Genomic DNA, 17,900 nt, shown 5'->3' on the forward strand with positions numbered 1-17,900 from the left:
GGAGATCCAAAACAACGACGCCGCATTAGGGGCAGACGAAGCGGCCACCTGGTCAGGCTCCGTAGAAGTGCACACCACACCTGAGTATACTACTAGCCAATGTCCAGTCTCTTGACAACAAGTTAGATGAATATCGAACAAGGGTTGCCTTCCAGAGAGACATCAGAGATTGTAACATTCTCCGATTCACGGAAACCATGGTTCTCTTGGGATATGTTGTCGGAATTGGTTCAGCCACCGGGCTTCTCCATGCATCGCGCCGACAGAGATAAACACCTCTCTGGGCAAAGATAGGGGCGTGTATGCTTTGTGATTAACGACTCATGGTGTAATCATAACAACATACAGGAAGTCAAGTCATTCTGCTCACCCGATCTAGAATTCCTTACAATCAAGTGCCAGCCATTTTACCTACCAAGAGAATTCTCGTCACAGCTGTGTACATTCCCCCTCAAGCAGACACCAAGACGGCATTCAAGGAACTTCACTGGACTATATGCAAACTGGAAACCATACATCCTGAGGCTGCATTTATTATAGCTGGGGATTTTAACAAAGCAAATTTGAGAACAAGGCTACCTAAATTCTACCAGCATATTGATTGCGCATGCGCAATACCCTCGACCACTGCTACTCTAACTTCCGTGATGCATACAAAGCCCTCCCCCGCCCTCCCCTCTGCAAATCTGACCATAATGCCATCTAGCTCCTTCCGTCTTATAGGCAGAAACTCAAACAGGATGTACCAGTGACGAGAACCATTCAATGATGGTCCGACCAATTGGAAGCCACGCTTCAAGATTGTTTTGATCAGCGGACTGGAATATGTTGCGGTCAGCATCAGAAAAACATCAACATATACGCTGGCTCGGTGAGTGCTTTCATAAAGAAGTGCATTGGAGATGATGTACCCACTGTGACTATTAACATCTATCCTAACCAGAAACCGTGGATGGAAGGCGGCATTCGTGCAAAATTAAAGCGCGATCCACCATATTTAACCATGGAAAGAGGTCTGGGAATATGTCTGAATATAAACAGTGTAGCTATTCCTTCCACAAGGCAATCAAACAAGCGAAATGCCAGGGACAAGGTGGAGTCGCAATTCAACAGCTCAGACACAAGACATATGTGGCAGGGTCTAAAGGAAATCACAGACTACAAAAAGAAATCCAGTCACGTCACGGACGTCACGCTTCGAAACAAACTAAACACCTTCTTCGCCCGGTTTGAGGATAATACAGTGCCACCATCATGGCCCACTAACAAGGACTGCGCCCCCCCCCCCACCTCCATGGCTGATGTGAGTAAAACATTTAAACATGTTAACCCTCGAAAGGCTGTTGGCCCAGGCAGCATCCCTAGCCGCATCCTCAAAGCATGCGCAGACCAGCTGGCTGGTGTGTTTAAGGACATATTCAATCGCTCCCTATCCCAGTGTGTTGTCCCCACATGCTTCAAGATGGCTACCATTGTTCCTGTACCCAAGAAGGCAAAGATAACTGAACTAAATGACTACCCACTTCTGTCATCATGAAGTGCTTCGAGAGACTAGTCAAGGATTATATCACCACCTTACTGGCCAAACTCGACCCACTTCAGTTTCCACTCCTGCCAATAGGTCCACAGACGACGCAATTGCCATCACACTGCCATATCCCATCTGGACAAAAGGAATACCTATATAAGAATGCTGTTCATTGACTACAGCTCAGCATTCAACACCATAGTACACTCCAAGTTCATCATCAAGCTGGAGGCCTTGGGTCTCAACCCCACCCTGTGCAATTGGGTCCCGGACTTTCCAACAACGATGAGACAGCCTAGAGGGAGGAGGTGAGGGCACTCATTCCTGTGGCGTCAGGAAAACAACCTCTCACTCAACGTCAAGAAAACAAAGGAGATGATCGTGGACTTCAGGAAACAACAGAGGGAGCACCCCCCTATCCACATTGAAGGGACAGCAGTGGAGAAGGTAGGAGGTTTTAAGTTCATGGGCGTACACATCACAGAACGAGGCTGAAGAAATGTGGCTTGTCACCCAAAACTAGAGGTCGACCGATTATGATTTTTCAACGCCGATACCGATTATTGGAGGACCCCAAAAAAAAGCTGATGCTGATTAATCGGCCGATTTTTATATATATATATTTGTAATAATGACAATTAGAACAATACTGAATTAACACTTTTATTTTAACTTAATATAGTACAATAAAATTACAATCAATAAAACCAATTTAGTCTCAAATAAATAATGAAACATGTTCAATTTGGTTTAAATAATGCCAAAACAAAGTGTTGGAGAAAAAAATAAAAGTGCAATATGTGCTATGTAAGAAAGCTAACGTTTAAGTTCCTTGCTCAGAACATGAGAACATATGAAAGCTGGTGGTTCCTTTTAACATGAGTCTTCAATATTCCCAGGTAGGAAGTTTTAGGTTTTATGCCATTTGTATTTCATATACCTTTGACTATTGGATGTTCTAATAGGTACTTTAGTATTGCCAGCCTAATCTTGGGCGTTGATAGGCTTGAAGTCATAAATAGCGCAATGGAAGAGCTGCTGGCAAATGCAGGAAAGTGCTGTTTGAATTCATGCTTACGAGCCTGCTGCTGCCTACCACCGCTCAGTCAGACTGCTCTATCAAATCATAGACTTAATTATAACACACAGAAATACGAGCCTTAGGTCATTAATATGGTCAAATCCGGAAACTATAATTTCGAAAACAAAACGTTTATTCTTTCAGTGAAATATGGAACCGTTCTGTGTTTTATCTAACTGGTGGCTTTCATAAGTCTAAATATTGCTGTTACATTGCACAACCTTCAATGTTATGTCATAATTATGTAAAAATCTGGCAAATAAGTTCGCAGAGAGCCAGGCGGCCCAAACTGTTGCATATACCCTGACTCTGCGTGCAATGAACGCAAGAGAGGTGACACAATTTGCAGAGTTAATATTGCCTGCTAACATTAATATGCAGGTTTAAAAATATATACTTCTGTGCATTGATTTTAAGAAAGGCATTGATGTTTATGGTTAGGTACATTAGTGCAACGATTTTGTTCACTTTTGTTAATTTGCTATTTGCTATTTTTGCTATTGCTATATTGCTATTTTCGCAAATGCGTTTGTTAAATCACCGTTTGTTGAAGTAGGCTGTGAATCAATGATAAATTAACAGGCACCGCATCGACAAGCTAGATATACTAGTAATATCAACCATGTGTAGTTAACTAGTGATTATGTTAAGATAGATTTTTATGAGATAAGTTTTATGCTAGCGAGCACCTTACCGTGGCTCCTTGCTGCACTCGCATAACAGGTAGTCAGCCTGTCACGCAGTCTCCACGTGGAGTAGAATGTAATCGGCCATTATCAGTGTCCAAAAATGGCGATTAACGATTGTTATGAAAACTTGAACTCGGCCCTAATTAATCGGCAATTCCGATTAATCGGTCGACCTCTACCCAAAATGATGCACAATCGAGGGCACCTTGTCGGGCTGTATCACAGCCTGGTAAGGCAACTGCACCGCCCTCAACCGCAAGGCTCTCCAAAGGGTAGTGCGGTCTGCACAACGCATCACCAGGGGCAAACTATCATGACACCAACTGGTACTCAACTAGACTAAAGAAGGCCAATTCTATTGCTTCTTTAAAACAGCAGGACAGTTTTCAGCTGTGCTAACATAATTGTAAAAGGGTTTTCTAATGATATATTAGCCTTTTAAAATGATACAGTTGGATTAGGTAACACAACGTTCCATTGGAACACAGGACTGCTGATAATGGGCATCTGTACACCTAAGTAGATATTCCATTACAAAACAGCCGTTTCCAGCTACAATAGTCATTAACAACATTAACAATGTCTCCACTGTATTTCTGATCAATTTGATGTTATTTTAAATGGTGCTTTTCTTTCAAAAACAAGGACATTTCTAAGTGACCCCAAAGTTTAACGGTAGTGTGTATATATTTTTCTTCTTTTGAATCCCTTTTGATTGATTGATTGATTGATTGACTTTCATAATTGTGGTTGTGTAAGAAGGTTAGCCTCCAGACTAGCAGTGAGCCCCATGGGAGTCTCCATATGAGACAACCCAGGGCTAGTCAGAATGTCACATGTCTGGAAGCACAGAAGAAATAATAAATTAAGAAGTAAATGGAGGAAGACTTTTCATTTGTGACACGTCTGGTCTGGACTCAAGTCAACAACCCCGCCAGAGACGAGAGAGTGGGCGGCCGTGTGTGTGTGTTTCTTAAGCATGAGCACATGTATAAAAGCAAGGGAGTGTGTTTGATAATGTAACATAAAGCTAATAAATACGTCATTAGAAGAATGGCTAGCAGCTTAGGTAACCAGATGGAAATGTCAATGGTTGTGATTAAGACATGCAGATAGTGAGCAGTGCAGCTGTTCTTCACACCCTTCTGCTGCTGCATGCTCCATCATCTACTCTGATAGGTAGGGATACCCTGGCCATGACTATTCAGCAAGACTCCCATCTAACAGACCCATCTATTCCCATTACTGGACATTCATTTATATCAGAAGGGAAAAAAATTAATGTAATTGCTATTAATGCGTGACTGTAAAATACTGTATGATTAGTTATTAGACGGAGCTTTATTGCAGCCCTCAGAGGGACTTTGTCTAACACATTAAAACAAACGTAGCAATAATCACAATTACAACCAATTATGACAATTTAACACCAACCCCTGTAAAAAAATCTAGAGGGTGGGGTGAGGTAGTTATAGAGGTATAGGTTGGGGTGTAAAGGGCGCAAGTTTTTACCCCTCTGGGCTCACCTCTCGTCTGGCCTGTTAACCTTAACATTGTCGATATTTGGAGACTGACGCACCCAACAGACAGGGATTACTCTTTCTTTTCATCAGTTCATAAATCATATTCCAGAATTGACTCTTTTCTGTTGGACTCCAAACTAATTTCAGCAGCTGAGTCGGTTACCTATCACCCTATTCTAATTACGGACCACTCTCCTCTGTCCATGGTGCTGAAACTCGACAAACTAATTTCAGCAGCTGAGTCGGTTACCTATCACCCTATTCTAATTACGGACCACTCTCCTCTGTCCATGGTGCTGAAACTTCACAATATGTCGACAGGTCGGCGACCGTGGCGCTTAGACGCATACCTGCTGAAAGATGAGGCTTTTTGTCAGTATTTGAAGGAACAGATTGCCTTTTTCCTCGGAACTAAAGACACGGGGGTGTTGACGACTCCACCCTTTGGGAATCTCTAAAGGCTGTGATTAGAGGTTACATTATTTCTTATACATCAGAGAGGAAGAAACGCGCCAATACTAGGCTAAGAGAAATTGAAAGAGAGTTAGGGGAACAGGAGAACGTTTTTAGGACGAATTCCTCGTATACAGTCCTTGAGATGATCACAAAGTTAAAAAATGAATAGAATACCATCCTTTCGAAACGGGTGGGCTCTTTACTTGCTAGAACGCAACAAAGTTATTTTGAACTGGGTGACAAACCACATAAATTATTAGAAAGACAGCTAAGGCATGTACAGGCATCTAGAGCTATTCACAAAATAAAAGACAAGAAGGGTAAAATAGTAACAGATCCGCAGGATATTAATAAATGCTTTGCGCAGTTTTACTCAGAGCTATACCAATCAAAATGCGATGCTACTGATCCACAAACTATGGAACACTTTCTCGCTGAATGTGGACTTTCTAAACTAGACAGGGGGGCAGCTTCTGCACTCGATGCAGGGATAACTTTGGAGGAAATTAACACAGCGATAGCACAATTTCCAAACAGCAAGGCCCCTCGGCCCGATGGATATGTAATAAAATTCTATAAGAAGTATTGCGCCAGTCTAGCTCCACTTATGTTGCGAATGTTTAAACAATCCAAAGAAAATGCCAAACTCCCGCAAACACTGTATGAGGCTACAATTGCACTGATCTTGAAGAAAGATAGAGATTCAATGGAGATGTCTTATCGCCCGTGTCGTTACTCCCCATAGAAAACACGATGTTGACAAAGATGTTGGCAAACCGATTGAAAACATATATTTCTGACATCATACACCCTGACCTGACAGGTTTTATCCCGGGCCGACATATACACTACAATTTGAGACGTATTTTCAACGTAATGTATCACGATCATAAGGTTGAGGCAGTGGTAATAGCTCTTGATGCAGAGAGGAGTTTTACCGGATTGAGTGGAAATATATGATGTCGGTTCTGGAGCACTTCGGGTTCGGAAAGGAATTTATTAATTCGATAAGAATTATTTATGCACACCCAATGGCGTCCGTGGTAACCAATCAAGAAATGTCGCAGTCATTCCGCTTGTTCAAGGGGTGCCGACAGGGGTGCCCTATTTCGCCTGCTCTCTTCGCTATAGCCATGGAACCCCTTGCAACTCGCATTTGGGCATGTGCCGATATAGCTTCTGTTAAAATAAAGGACACACAGCAAAAAATGTCCCTATATGCAGACGATGTTCTTTTGTTTTTGTATAAACCTAAAACTTCTATTCCACCCTTACTTAACTTGATAAACACATTTGGCTCCTTCTCTGGCTACAAGATAAACGGGCAAAAAAGTGAGTTGATGCCAATATCACGGCCTGTGGATATGCAATTTCTGCAATCTACCCTGTTTAGAACAGTGATGGACAAGTTCACAAGCCTTGGGATTGTAGTGACAAGAGACCTTGATCAGCTATTGAAAGCGAAATGGGACAAGAAAATATATCAGCTTAAACAAAATATAGATTTTTGGAAAACTCTGCCTATCTCCTTGGTTGGTCGTATAAACGCTATTAAAATGGTTGTCCTACCCAGGTTTCTTTACCTCTTCCCATGTCTACCCAATTTCATACCACAAAGCCATTTTAAGAAACTGGATTCAATAGTAACTCATATGGAAAAGACTCGATACAATACCTCCAATAGAAGTCCAATATTTTACAAAATATGGCAGCCGATACTGGATAAATGGTCTAGTCCCGCTTCATAACTGGGTTGACGATCTGCTGCTACTCTGTGCTGTACTCCACTCAACATTTATTTTTGGCTTAATTACACTGCTTGTAATGATTATATGCTGTCTTCATATACATGTACCACCTAATAGGATTTTGTTTTATTTTGTGTATGTGTGAGTTAAAACCTCTTACCTCCACCCGACACGCAGGCGTCCCATCTAGACATCTGGAAATGCAAATGCGCTACGCTAAATGCTAATAGCACTCGTTAAAACTCAAACGTTCATTAAAACACACATGCAGGGTACTGAATTAAAGCTACACTCATTGTGAATCCAGCCAACAAGTCAGAATTTTAAAATGCTTTTCGGCGAAAGCATGTGAAGCTATTATCTGATAGCATGCAACACCCCTAAAGACCCGCAGGGGACGTAAACAAAATAATTAGCATAGTCGGCGCTACACAAAATGCAGAAATAAAATATAAAACATTCATTACCTTTGACCATCTTCTTTGTTGGCACTCCTAGATGTCCCATAAACATCACTATTGGGTCTTTTTTTTAATTAAATCGGTCCATATATAGCCTAGATATCGATCTATGAAGACTGTGTGATCAAGGAAAAAAACAGCGTTTTATAACGCAACGTCATTTTTTTAAATTAAAAAAGTCGACGATAAACTTTCACAAAACACTTCGAAATACTTTTGTAATGCAACTTTAGGTACTAGTAAACGTTAATAATCGATCAAATTGATCACGGGGCGATGTATATTCTATAGCTCTACGTCTTGAAATAATGTCTGGATAAATCTCAACCAAAATATCCTGTTGGAGACCGAAAGAAATGGGCTGTCTCTTGTTCATTTGACCAAGAAACAAATCCTAGGCAAATGACAAGACTGTTGACATCGTGTGGAAGCTGTAGGTATTGCAACCTCGGCTCCAGGTAATGTGGTTTCTATTCAACAATACATTCAAGTGGCGCATTGATATATTTTCCAGTTTTCAGTGATCAGATTTTCCTGCGCTTTTCGATGAAACGCACGTTCTGTTATAGTCACAGCCGTGATTTAACCAGTTTTAGAAACGTCTGAGTGTTTTCTATCCACACATACTAATCATATGCATATACTATATTCCTGGCATGAGTAGCAGGGTGCTGAAATGTTGCGCGATTTTTAACAGAATGTTCGAAAAAGTAGGAGGTAGGATCAACAGGTTAAGTTTTGTTTTGTCCTCTAAATTGGCCATCCCATTCAACAGTACAATGAATGTCATTGTTAGTATTGCTGTCTTTTCTATTTGATTTTTTATTGTAAAATAATAAACATATTATAAAAAAACAAACATAGCAATAATCACAATTAAAACCAATTATGACAACTTAACACCAACCCCTGTAAGGTTGGGGTTTAAAGGGCGCAAGTTTTTACCCCTCTGGGCTCACCTCTCGTCTGGCCTGTTTGTGTGTACCTCTCGTCTGTCCTGAGGGTATGTAACTCTCGTCTGCCCAGAGGGTGTGCGTGTGTACCTCTCGTCTGGCTTGAGGGTATGTAACTCTTGTCTGCCCAGAGGGTGTGCGTTTGTACCTCTCGTCTAGCTTGAGGGTGTGAGGGTGTGAGTGTGTGAGTGTGTGTGTGTGTGTGTGTGTGTGTGTGTGTGTGTGTGTGTGTGTGTGTGTGTGTGTGTGTGTGTGTGTGTGTGTGTGTGTGTGTGTGTGTGTGTGTGTGTGTGTGTGTGTGTGTGTGTGTGTGTGTGTGTGTGTGTGTGTGTGTGTGTGTGTGTGTGTGTGTGTGTGTGTACCTCTCGTCTGGTCTGAGGGTGTGGCAGAAGAAGTCAGAGCGGTTGATGAAGAAGCCAGTCCTCTTGACCACGTTCTCTGCTATCATACTAAGACGGTCTAGCACGTTATACAGCTTACTGAGAGAGGGAGGGAGCGGGGGAGAGAGAGATTAGATTATTATTTGACACAGTGGAAAACTGAGCAAACTGGAATGTTATTTGGTCCTAAACAGAGAGTACACATTGGCAGAATACCTGACCACTGACTGACCCAAAATTAAGGAAAGCTTTGACTATGTAATGACTCAGTGAGCATAGCCTTGCTATTGAGAAAGGCTGCCGTAGGCAGACATGGCTCACAAAGGAAAACAGGCAATGTGCACACTGCCCACAAAATTAGGTGGAAACTGAGCTGCACTTCCTGACCTCCTGCCAAATGTATGACCATATTAGAGACACATATTTCCCTCAGATTACACAGATCCACAAAGAATTGGAAAACAAATTACATTTTGATAAACTCACATATCTATTAGGTGAAATACCACAGTGTACCATCACAGCAGCAAGATGTGACCTGTTGCTACAAAAGCAACCAGTTTAAATAAAACCATATTTATTATTTTTTGAACTTCAGCTACATTAAAGTTTCTATTCTTTTGAAACTTTCTGTGAGTGTAATGTTTATTCTGATTGTTTATTTTACTTCTGTTTATCATCCATTTAATTTGCTTTGGCAATGTAAACATATGTTCCCATGCCAATAAAGCCCCTTAAAGAGAGAGAGAGAGAGACAGAGAGAGGGGGCGGGGCAGGCAGACAGACAGAGACCGAGGCAAACAGACAGAGAGCAGAGGCTTGATGAAAAACAGATTCCATATGGGAAGGAATGGTGGGCTTTTGCACAGATGGAGCTCCATCTATCCCGGGACGACAGGCAGGCCTCCGCACTCTAGTTATGAACGTGAATGTGATTTTTCGCATTGAGAGAGGAGCGGTTGTCATTCACAAAGGATGTAAAAACAACTGACTTGGTTGATAACAGAAAACAGCATCAGTAAGTGTCCCACATGAGTGATGACTGCTCACCTCCCAACACTTGGAAGGGCACTTTGGGACTTACTTCCCAAGACAACTGGTAACTCGGAATGAAAAGAGAGCTCCAACTGGGAAAATTTGCTTTGAACAGTCATGTAACTCGGGAACTCAGCTCTCTTTCTAGAGCTCAGACTTTCCGACCTGAAGATCACTAATGTCAGGATTCAACCTCGTATTTTTCAAAGTTCCCAGTTGTCTTGAAAGCACCATAAAGGTCAGGGTAGACTACCCTTTGCCAGCTCATATGTGTGAAGCTGGATCCAGTGCTTGTCTGCATTAAAAGCAAATATAGATCAGGGTTGGATGTGACAGCAGAAAGGAGGAGCATACTGTCGACCACGCCCCCTGACTTTGAGAAGCTCCGACGCGACATTCATCAACCACACCCATCTCATTAGTGGTGGCAAGATATGAGACATCAGCATAACTTGCAATTGACTGTCACAGTCCCACATTAAAAGTAAACATTGGTTTTTAATTCACATGGGTGGGGTCACGAGACTTTTCAGATATAAAAATAGGGTTGTGGACCCAAAACGTTTGGGAACCATTAAATGTTCTTAGGTGTTGACTTAGGTTGCTGGGACAACATTTTGTACCTCTGGCTCTTACAGAACACGATGCTGGTGTAGGGTTAAGCTAAAGCAGCAGGTATGAGTAGGACGAAGTCGCAACCAAACACTGATCTTAGGCGTTTCACCATTAATGGTTAAGGATAGGGTTTGGGTGAGCTGATCCTAGATCTGTACCTCTTGGTGTATCGGGCCATGTCCCAGGCGATGTAGTCGATGCAGTGTTCTGGAGGGAGGAACTGGTTGAGGTTGATTACAGCAGGTAAGAGCTCCTCACTGAGGATCTTCTCATGCTTTCTCTTCTCTCGTTTCTACACACAGACACACACATCATCAGCATTACTCATTTACACTATGGTAACTTCATAATTTTTTGTTTCTGGAAGATTTCTCCCACAACGGTACCACCTGAATGAACATAACGTTTTCTTAACATCTCAATCCGTTAACTACATACAGATGTAGGACCTTAATCATTTGAGCCAGTTTGCTAAAGCAGGAAAATAGTTCTGCAGCAACAGGAAATGTGAATTATGTAAAAAAAAAAAAAAAAAAAAAAATTATGTAGATTATAATTAATGGACTTTTTGTAGGAGTTGATACATTTTTCATTAGGGCAAATTTAAGTCTGAAATGTCAAAGTGGAAATTCAAATACACTACAAGTTTGTACAAGTGCAGGAAAATTCTCAGCAACAAAATAATGATCAAATTAAGATCCTACATCTGTAACTAAGATCAGATGGAGCTACCTTAAGAGAGAATTATTTCCAGACATTAATGCCAGTTCACCCACAGGATCAGTGTGTGCGCATGTACGTGTCACGCATTAGTCATGACCTCTTCTCTCCAACGTAGACACACACACACACAGTACTCCTAGCTCTGCATTGACATCAGCTAATCATGTCTACAGCAGCCAAACTATGTCTGTCTACCAGAAGTTCAGTTCCTCTCTACAAAACGTTCTCTCAAAACACACTCTCCCTCACATATGCTGGCTACTTCCTGAGCACTGTCAGTTCCTATTCATTCTGTTTGAAGCCAAGAGAGTCTACCCCTGCTGCTCCTCCTGTCATCTCTCCTAAAGATCACCCCGGTCGCTAGACCTTCAACAACCTTTTAACCACTTATCTACAAAACACACACACGCCTCTATCAGTGTCACAGCCCAGTTAATAACCAGCCATTAACCACTGCCAGGCTCTCTCTCACAGCATGGCATCAAAACACACACACACACACACACACACACACACACACACACACACACACACACACACACACACACACACACACACACACACACACACACACACACACACACACACACACACACACACACACACACACACACACACACACACACACACACACACAAAGTATCATGCATACACGCGCACAACTGCAAACACACTAATCATGTGCCAGCACACCATGCATGCAGTGCAGTACATGCTCTGCACACACAGATGGGCGTCATGCAAAATGCATGCACACGGATACACACAGATCTCACACACCTGCATAAGAGAGTGTGGCAAGGCATGACAGAGGCTCTTGATGTGACAAATTAACAGTGGTTAAATGTGTCTCTGCACAAACGAGGGAATTTCCCAGTTAAGAGAAATGGATCCTGATGAGTGACACACCCCCACCTACCCATCACTGGCCAACACAAATCACTCCTATGTTGCAAAGTCTATGGTGACTTTTTTGATTTCTGCTTGTGAGTGAGATAGTGAGTGAGAGGGAGGGGGGGGGACCGGGGAGCATGGGACTAAGGGGGAGCACCCTACCCTCTCCTCCCCTACTGCACATGGCCGAGCTTGTGCAGGCAACGGAGGGCTGTGATTGGCTATCCCTCTCCTCGTTCCCTTGTGAGTGAAATGCACAGGACACCCGAGCTCAGCAGTAAGAAGGGGGGGTTCACAACACTGTGTGAAGAGAGTGTGAGTGTGCATGAGTGCATTTAAGGTGGTTCTTCAACAGCTTGTAATCACTAGCGCCTAACCAGTTTCTCTCGAGTACCTCTTTTATCACTCCATCTGTCAAAGTAACCAAACAACTGTTCTTTTCCAATGTATTGAGTTAGCTTAGGGAGTTAGCCTAAACCTTCACTAGCTAATTAAACCAACACACCAGGCTATTGTCCAATCACATGAAGGTGTGATTCCAGGAATCCTGCTGGTTTCTTAGAAAAATCCTCAAGTTAAATTCTCAGTCATTTGGATGTGTCTGTCAACACTTCATTATGGTCATGTTGGATATTACATCTCTCCCCCTGTCCTTGTTTTCTCCCCCACAGGGACATCTGACACCGGAGAACATGTTTTTTTTCTCTCCAAAAGCTTATTTAATGCCATCTTTAGTATAAATATGTTAATTGTAACATTGCAGTAATATAATGCTTGGAAAACAGCACAATGGGGCCATACTTCCGAACATGATATATATATTTTGTTTAACCTGGACCCGTCTCAAAACGAGCATCAGCCAGATACAATCGTAAACATAGTTGCACATGATAGAATGCTACATTGTAGCTGGTCCCATCAGATAACATGGCACACGTTAGCCTTATGCTAACCTCACCAGCTGACAATGATTATATCCAATAAGTTCTGCATCAGCTACGATTGTATTTGGCTGATGCACATTTTAAGACAGAGGTCCAGGTTGAACTTAAAATTATTATGACTTTTTTATGTTTGCAAGTATGGCCCCAATAGTTTCCAACCCACTTTACAGAACCGAGAACAACAAGAACCAGGAATAATTACTTCACACAGAAAGAGGACAACAGCCTGGCTGATTGAGTCAGAAGTGCTTGTATAACCATTCACTTCAGCGCTCTCCTCTCTGGCAGTATCACCACAAGCTGCTAGCCCTGCATTCTGTCACAAGTCACATTAACATATAGGTCTTTAACTTTGAAGTCAGAGCAGCAACAGACTGGTAAACTAATGTATGGCTTGCCAGTCAAGTCCTCTCACTACTACTGGAGTAAGCTACACTACTGGTTTTAGAACACCTACTCATTCAAGGGTTTTTCTTCTTTTTTACTAATAATAATAATAATAATATATGCCATTTAGCAGACGCTTTTATCCAAAGCGACTTACAGTCATGTGTGTTTCTACATTGTAAAATAATAGTGAAGACATCAAATCTATGAAATACCACACATGGAATCACGTAGTAACCAAAAAAGTTAAACAAATCTAAATATATTTTATATTTGAGATTCTTCAAATAGCCACCCTTTGCCTTGATGACAGCTTTGCACACTCTTGGCATTCTCTCAACAAGCTTCACCTGGAATATTTTTCCAACAGTCTTGAAGGAGTTCCCACAAATGCTGAGCACTTGTTGCCTGCTTTTCCTTCACTATACGGTTCAACTCTGCCAAAACCATCTCAATTGGGTTAAAGTCAGATGATTGTGGAGGCCAGGTCATCTGATGTAGCACTCCATCACTCTCCTTTTTGGTAAAATAGCCCTTACACAGCCTGGAGGTGTGTTTGGGGTCATTGTCCTATTGAAAAACAAATGATAGTGCCACTGACCCCAAACCAGATGGGATGGCGTATCGCTGCAGAATGCTGTGGTAGCCATGATGGTTGTTTGCCTTTAATTCGAAATAAATCACAGACCATGTCACCAGCAAAGCACCCCCACACCATATCACCTCCTCCTCCATGCTTTACGGTGGGAAATACACACGCAAAGATCATCCTTTCACCCATACCGCATCTCACAAAGACGGTTGGAACCAAAAACATACCATTTGGACTCTAGACGGAAGGACCGGAGAAATTCCACAAATTCATTTTTAACCTGTTAATTGAAATGCATTCCAGAATTCCACTCTTTAAATTCTGGTTAGCGCCAGTTTGTACTGTTCTGTGAAGGGAATAGTACACAGCGTTGTATGAGATTTCTAAAAAATTCAGAATAAAGTTAATTGTTTCTTACCATTTTGAGCCTGTAATTGAACCCACAAATGCTGATGCTCTAGATACTCAACTAGTCTAAAGGACAGTTTTATTGCTTCTTCAATCAGAACAACAGTTTTCAGCTGTGCTAACATAATTGCAGAAGGGTTTTATTCAGAATTCAAGGCACACTGAACCACAGCATTCTGCAGCAAAACGCCATCCCATCTGGGTTTCGCATAATGGGACTATCCTTTGTTTTTCAACAGGACAATGACCCAACATCTCCAGGCTGCATAAGGGTTATTTGACCAAGAAGGAGAGTGATGGAGTGCTGCTTCAGATGACCTGGCCTCCACAATCACCCAACCTCAACCCAATTGAGATGGTTTGGGATGAGTTGGACCGCAGTGAAGTAAAAGAAGGCAACAAGTGCTCAGCATATGTGGGAACTCCTTCAAGAAAAGCATTCCAGGTGAAGCTGGTTGAGAGAATGCCAAGAGTGTGCAAAGCTGTAATCAAGGCAAAGGGTGACTACTTTGAAGAATCTAAAATATATTTTGATTTTTTAAAACATGATTCCATATGTGTTATTTCAGAGCTTCACTATTATTCTACAATGTAAAAAATAACAAAAATAAAGAAAAACCCTTGAATGAGTAGGTGTGTCCAAACTTTTGACTGGTACTGTATATATACTACCGTACAAAAGTAAGTTTGTGGTCACTTAGAAATGTCCTTGTTTTTGAAAGAAAAGCACATTTTCTGTCCATTAAAATAACATCAAAATGATCGGAAATACAGTGTAGACATTGTTAATGACTATTGTAGCTGGAAACGGCAGATCTTTTATGGAATATCCACATAGGCGTACAGAGGCCCATTATCAGCAACCATCACTATTGTGTTCCAATGGCACGTTGTGTTAGCTAGTTTTTAAAAAGGTTAATTGATCAATAGAAATCGATTTTGCAATTGTGTTAGCACAGTTGAAGACTGTTGTCTGAATAAAGAAGCAATAGAACGGGCCTTCTTTGACTAGTTGAGTATCTGGAGCATCAGCATTTGTGGGTTCGATTACAGGCTCAAAATGGCCAGAAATAAATACGTTTCTTCTGAAACTAGTCAGTCTATTCTTGTTCTGAGAAATTAAAACTATTCCATACGAGAAATTACTAAGAAACTGAAGATCTTGTACAATGCTATGTACTACTCCTTTCACTGAACAGTGCAAACTGGCCCTAACCAGAATAGAAAGAAGAGTGGGAGGCCCCAGTGCACAACTGAGCAAGAGGACAAGTACATTAGTGTCTAGTTTTTTTTTTATATATATTTTTTACCCTTTAATTAACATAGGCAAGTCAGTTAAGAACAAATTCTTATTTTCAATGACGGCCTAGGAACAGTGGGTTCACTGCCTGTTCAGGGGAATAATGACATATTTTTGTACCTTGTCAGCTCGGGGGTTTGAACTTGCAACCTTCCGTTTACTAGTCCAACACTCTAACCACTAGGCTACCCTGCCGCAGATGCCTCACAAGTCCTCACCTGTCAGCTTCATTAAATAGTACTCGTCAACAGTGACAAGGCAACTCCGGGACACTGGCCTTCTAGGAAGAGAAATGAAAAGCCATATCTCTGTCCAGTGCCTGTGTTCTTTTGCCCATCTTAATCTTTTGTTTTCATTGGCCAGTCTGAGATATGGCTTTTAAGTGACACCAAACTTATTTCCGGGCAATTTGGATAACTAGGGCCACTAACAATTTATAGGGCATTCACTCCCTGCTCTAAAATGTAGAGAAAAACAGGGCAATTCAAGAGCGTGCTATAAATTAATGTCAAAATGTAGTTTCCTTTGTTTGCCCTGTCATTATCAATCACTTGTTCTTGACAGTGTTGATGAAATAAGAACGTTAGTTTGCTAGTTTAGACTGAGGTGCTCTTGGTTGTATCTCTTCCATATTTAGCAGTGGGAGATGGCACCATTTGGAAGTCTTTCTGCAGGATGGACCTATCAAAATCAACTTGATACCCTCGTAATTTTCATCTCCCGATCCTTGGCTTCCATTGGCTGGATATTGGCCTTCAATTTACATTTAGAGGGGCCGTTTCTATAGCGATTTAAAGGGAGAGACTCAGAAATACACAATGAAAACAGGAACAGATTGTCTACGCGGAGGGTGGATAATGAAATTCAGTCTGGCAGCCTTCTAAATAAATATTATTTAGTCCCTATGTTGCTTTCTATTCCGCGGATTTAATTTAGAAAAAGCCCATGTTTTCACTCATGAACCTGTAGCCAATAGTTAGCTGGTCAGTTGATGTCCGATATTAGCGCCAATCTGCCATGAAGCAGCACCACAGAGTTCTATTGAGCAGTGACCACTTTTTGATCATCCCGGTGACGACATTCCATTCACTCTAAACATGCTCAATTCTCTGAGTATTCTCATGGTAGAGGCATGAGGTTTGGACTATTGCTTTTTTGACGCAATTCTCTATTGAATGGACATATTTGTATAAACCTTGAATGAATGAATCATTTTATGGGTGAACACACTACAATTTAAATGAAGTAAATGGATCCGTGGAGACAAACTGTGGAACAATCCTTTAACTGTCCGCTGATGTAACAGTATCGTAAATGGGTACTCTGAGGAAGGTTTCATCTATTGGACTCAGTTTCTACCAGAGTAATTATTCCGTTGTTCCATTAACAGTGTGACTGAGGTGTTGGTCTGAGGTGCCCTGTGGTGGGGGGTACGGTGCAGTGAGGTGAGGTGCTGTTACCTTGACGAGGTTGAGGATGATGATGGGCGAGCCAAACCGCTGGAGCATCTGGTCAAAATGGAGGGCAGCTACATGGGCATAGGGGTCGGCCTGGTCCACTGAAACACAACAGAGAGAGGTCAGAGAGCAGCTACATGGGCATAGGGGTCGGCCTGGTCCACTGAAACACAACAGAGAGAGGTCAGAGAGCAGCTACATGGGCATAGGGGTCGGCCTGGTCCACTGAAACACAACAGAGAGAGGTCAGAGAGCAGCTACATGGGCATAGGGGTCGGCCTGGTCCACTGAAACACAACAGAGAGAGGTCAGAGAGCAGCTACACTACCGTTCAAAAATTTGGGGTCACTTAGAAATGTCCTTGTTTTTGAAAGAAAAGCTTTTTTTTTGTCCATTAAAATAACAAAAATGATTGGAAATACAGTGTAGACATTGTTAATGTTGTAAATGACTATTGTACATGGAAACGGCAGATATTTTATGGGATATCTACATAGAGGCCCATTATCAGCAACCATCAATCCTCTGTTCCAATGGCACGTTGTGTTAGCTAATCCAAGTGTATCATTTTAAAAGGCTAATTGATCATTAGAAAACCCTTTTGCAATTATTTTAGCACAGTTGGAAACTGTTGTCTGATTAAAGAAGCAATAAAACTGGCCTTCTTTAGACTAGTTGAGTATCTGGAGCATCAGCATTTGTGGGTTTGATTACAGGCTCAAAATG

General features: G+C 41.8%; 1 protein-coding gene across 1 annotated transcript in view; it reads right to left on the reverse strand.

Annotated features, from left to right (window-relative positions):
- Positions 1–17,900, reverse strand: part of fig4a (FIG4 phosphoinositide 5-phosphatase a) — a 134,858-nt gene that overhangs the window by 79,342 nt on the left and 37,616 nt on the right. Inside the window, exons 11-13 of the mRNA XM_046298728.1 lie at positions 17,178–17,275; positions 10,628–10,761; positions 8,802–8,918 (exon numbers count right to left, since the gene is read on the reverse strand). Coding sequence (XP_046154684.1) covers positions 8,802–8,918; positions 10,628–10,761; positions 17,178–17,275 — 349 coding nt within the window. The remainder of the gene's footprint in view (positions 1–8,801; positions 8,919–10,627; positions 10,762–17,177; positions 17,276–17,900) is intronic.

The sequence above is a fragment of the Oncorhynchus gorbuscha genome, linkage group LG14 (assembly GCF_021184085.1).
Source record: "Oncorhynchus gorbuscha isolate QuinsamMale2020 ecotype Even-year linkage group LG14, OgorEven_v1.0, whole genome shotgun sequence".
NCBI lineage: Eukaryota > Metazoa > Chordata > Actinopteri > Salmoniformes > Salmonidae > Oncorhynchus > Oncorhynchus gorbuscha.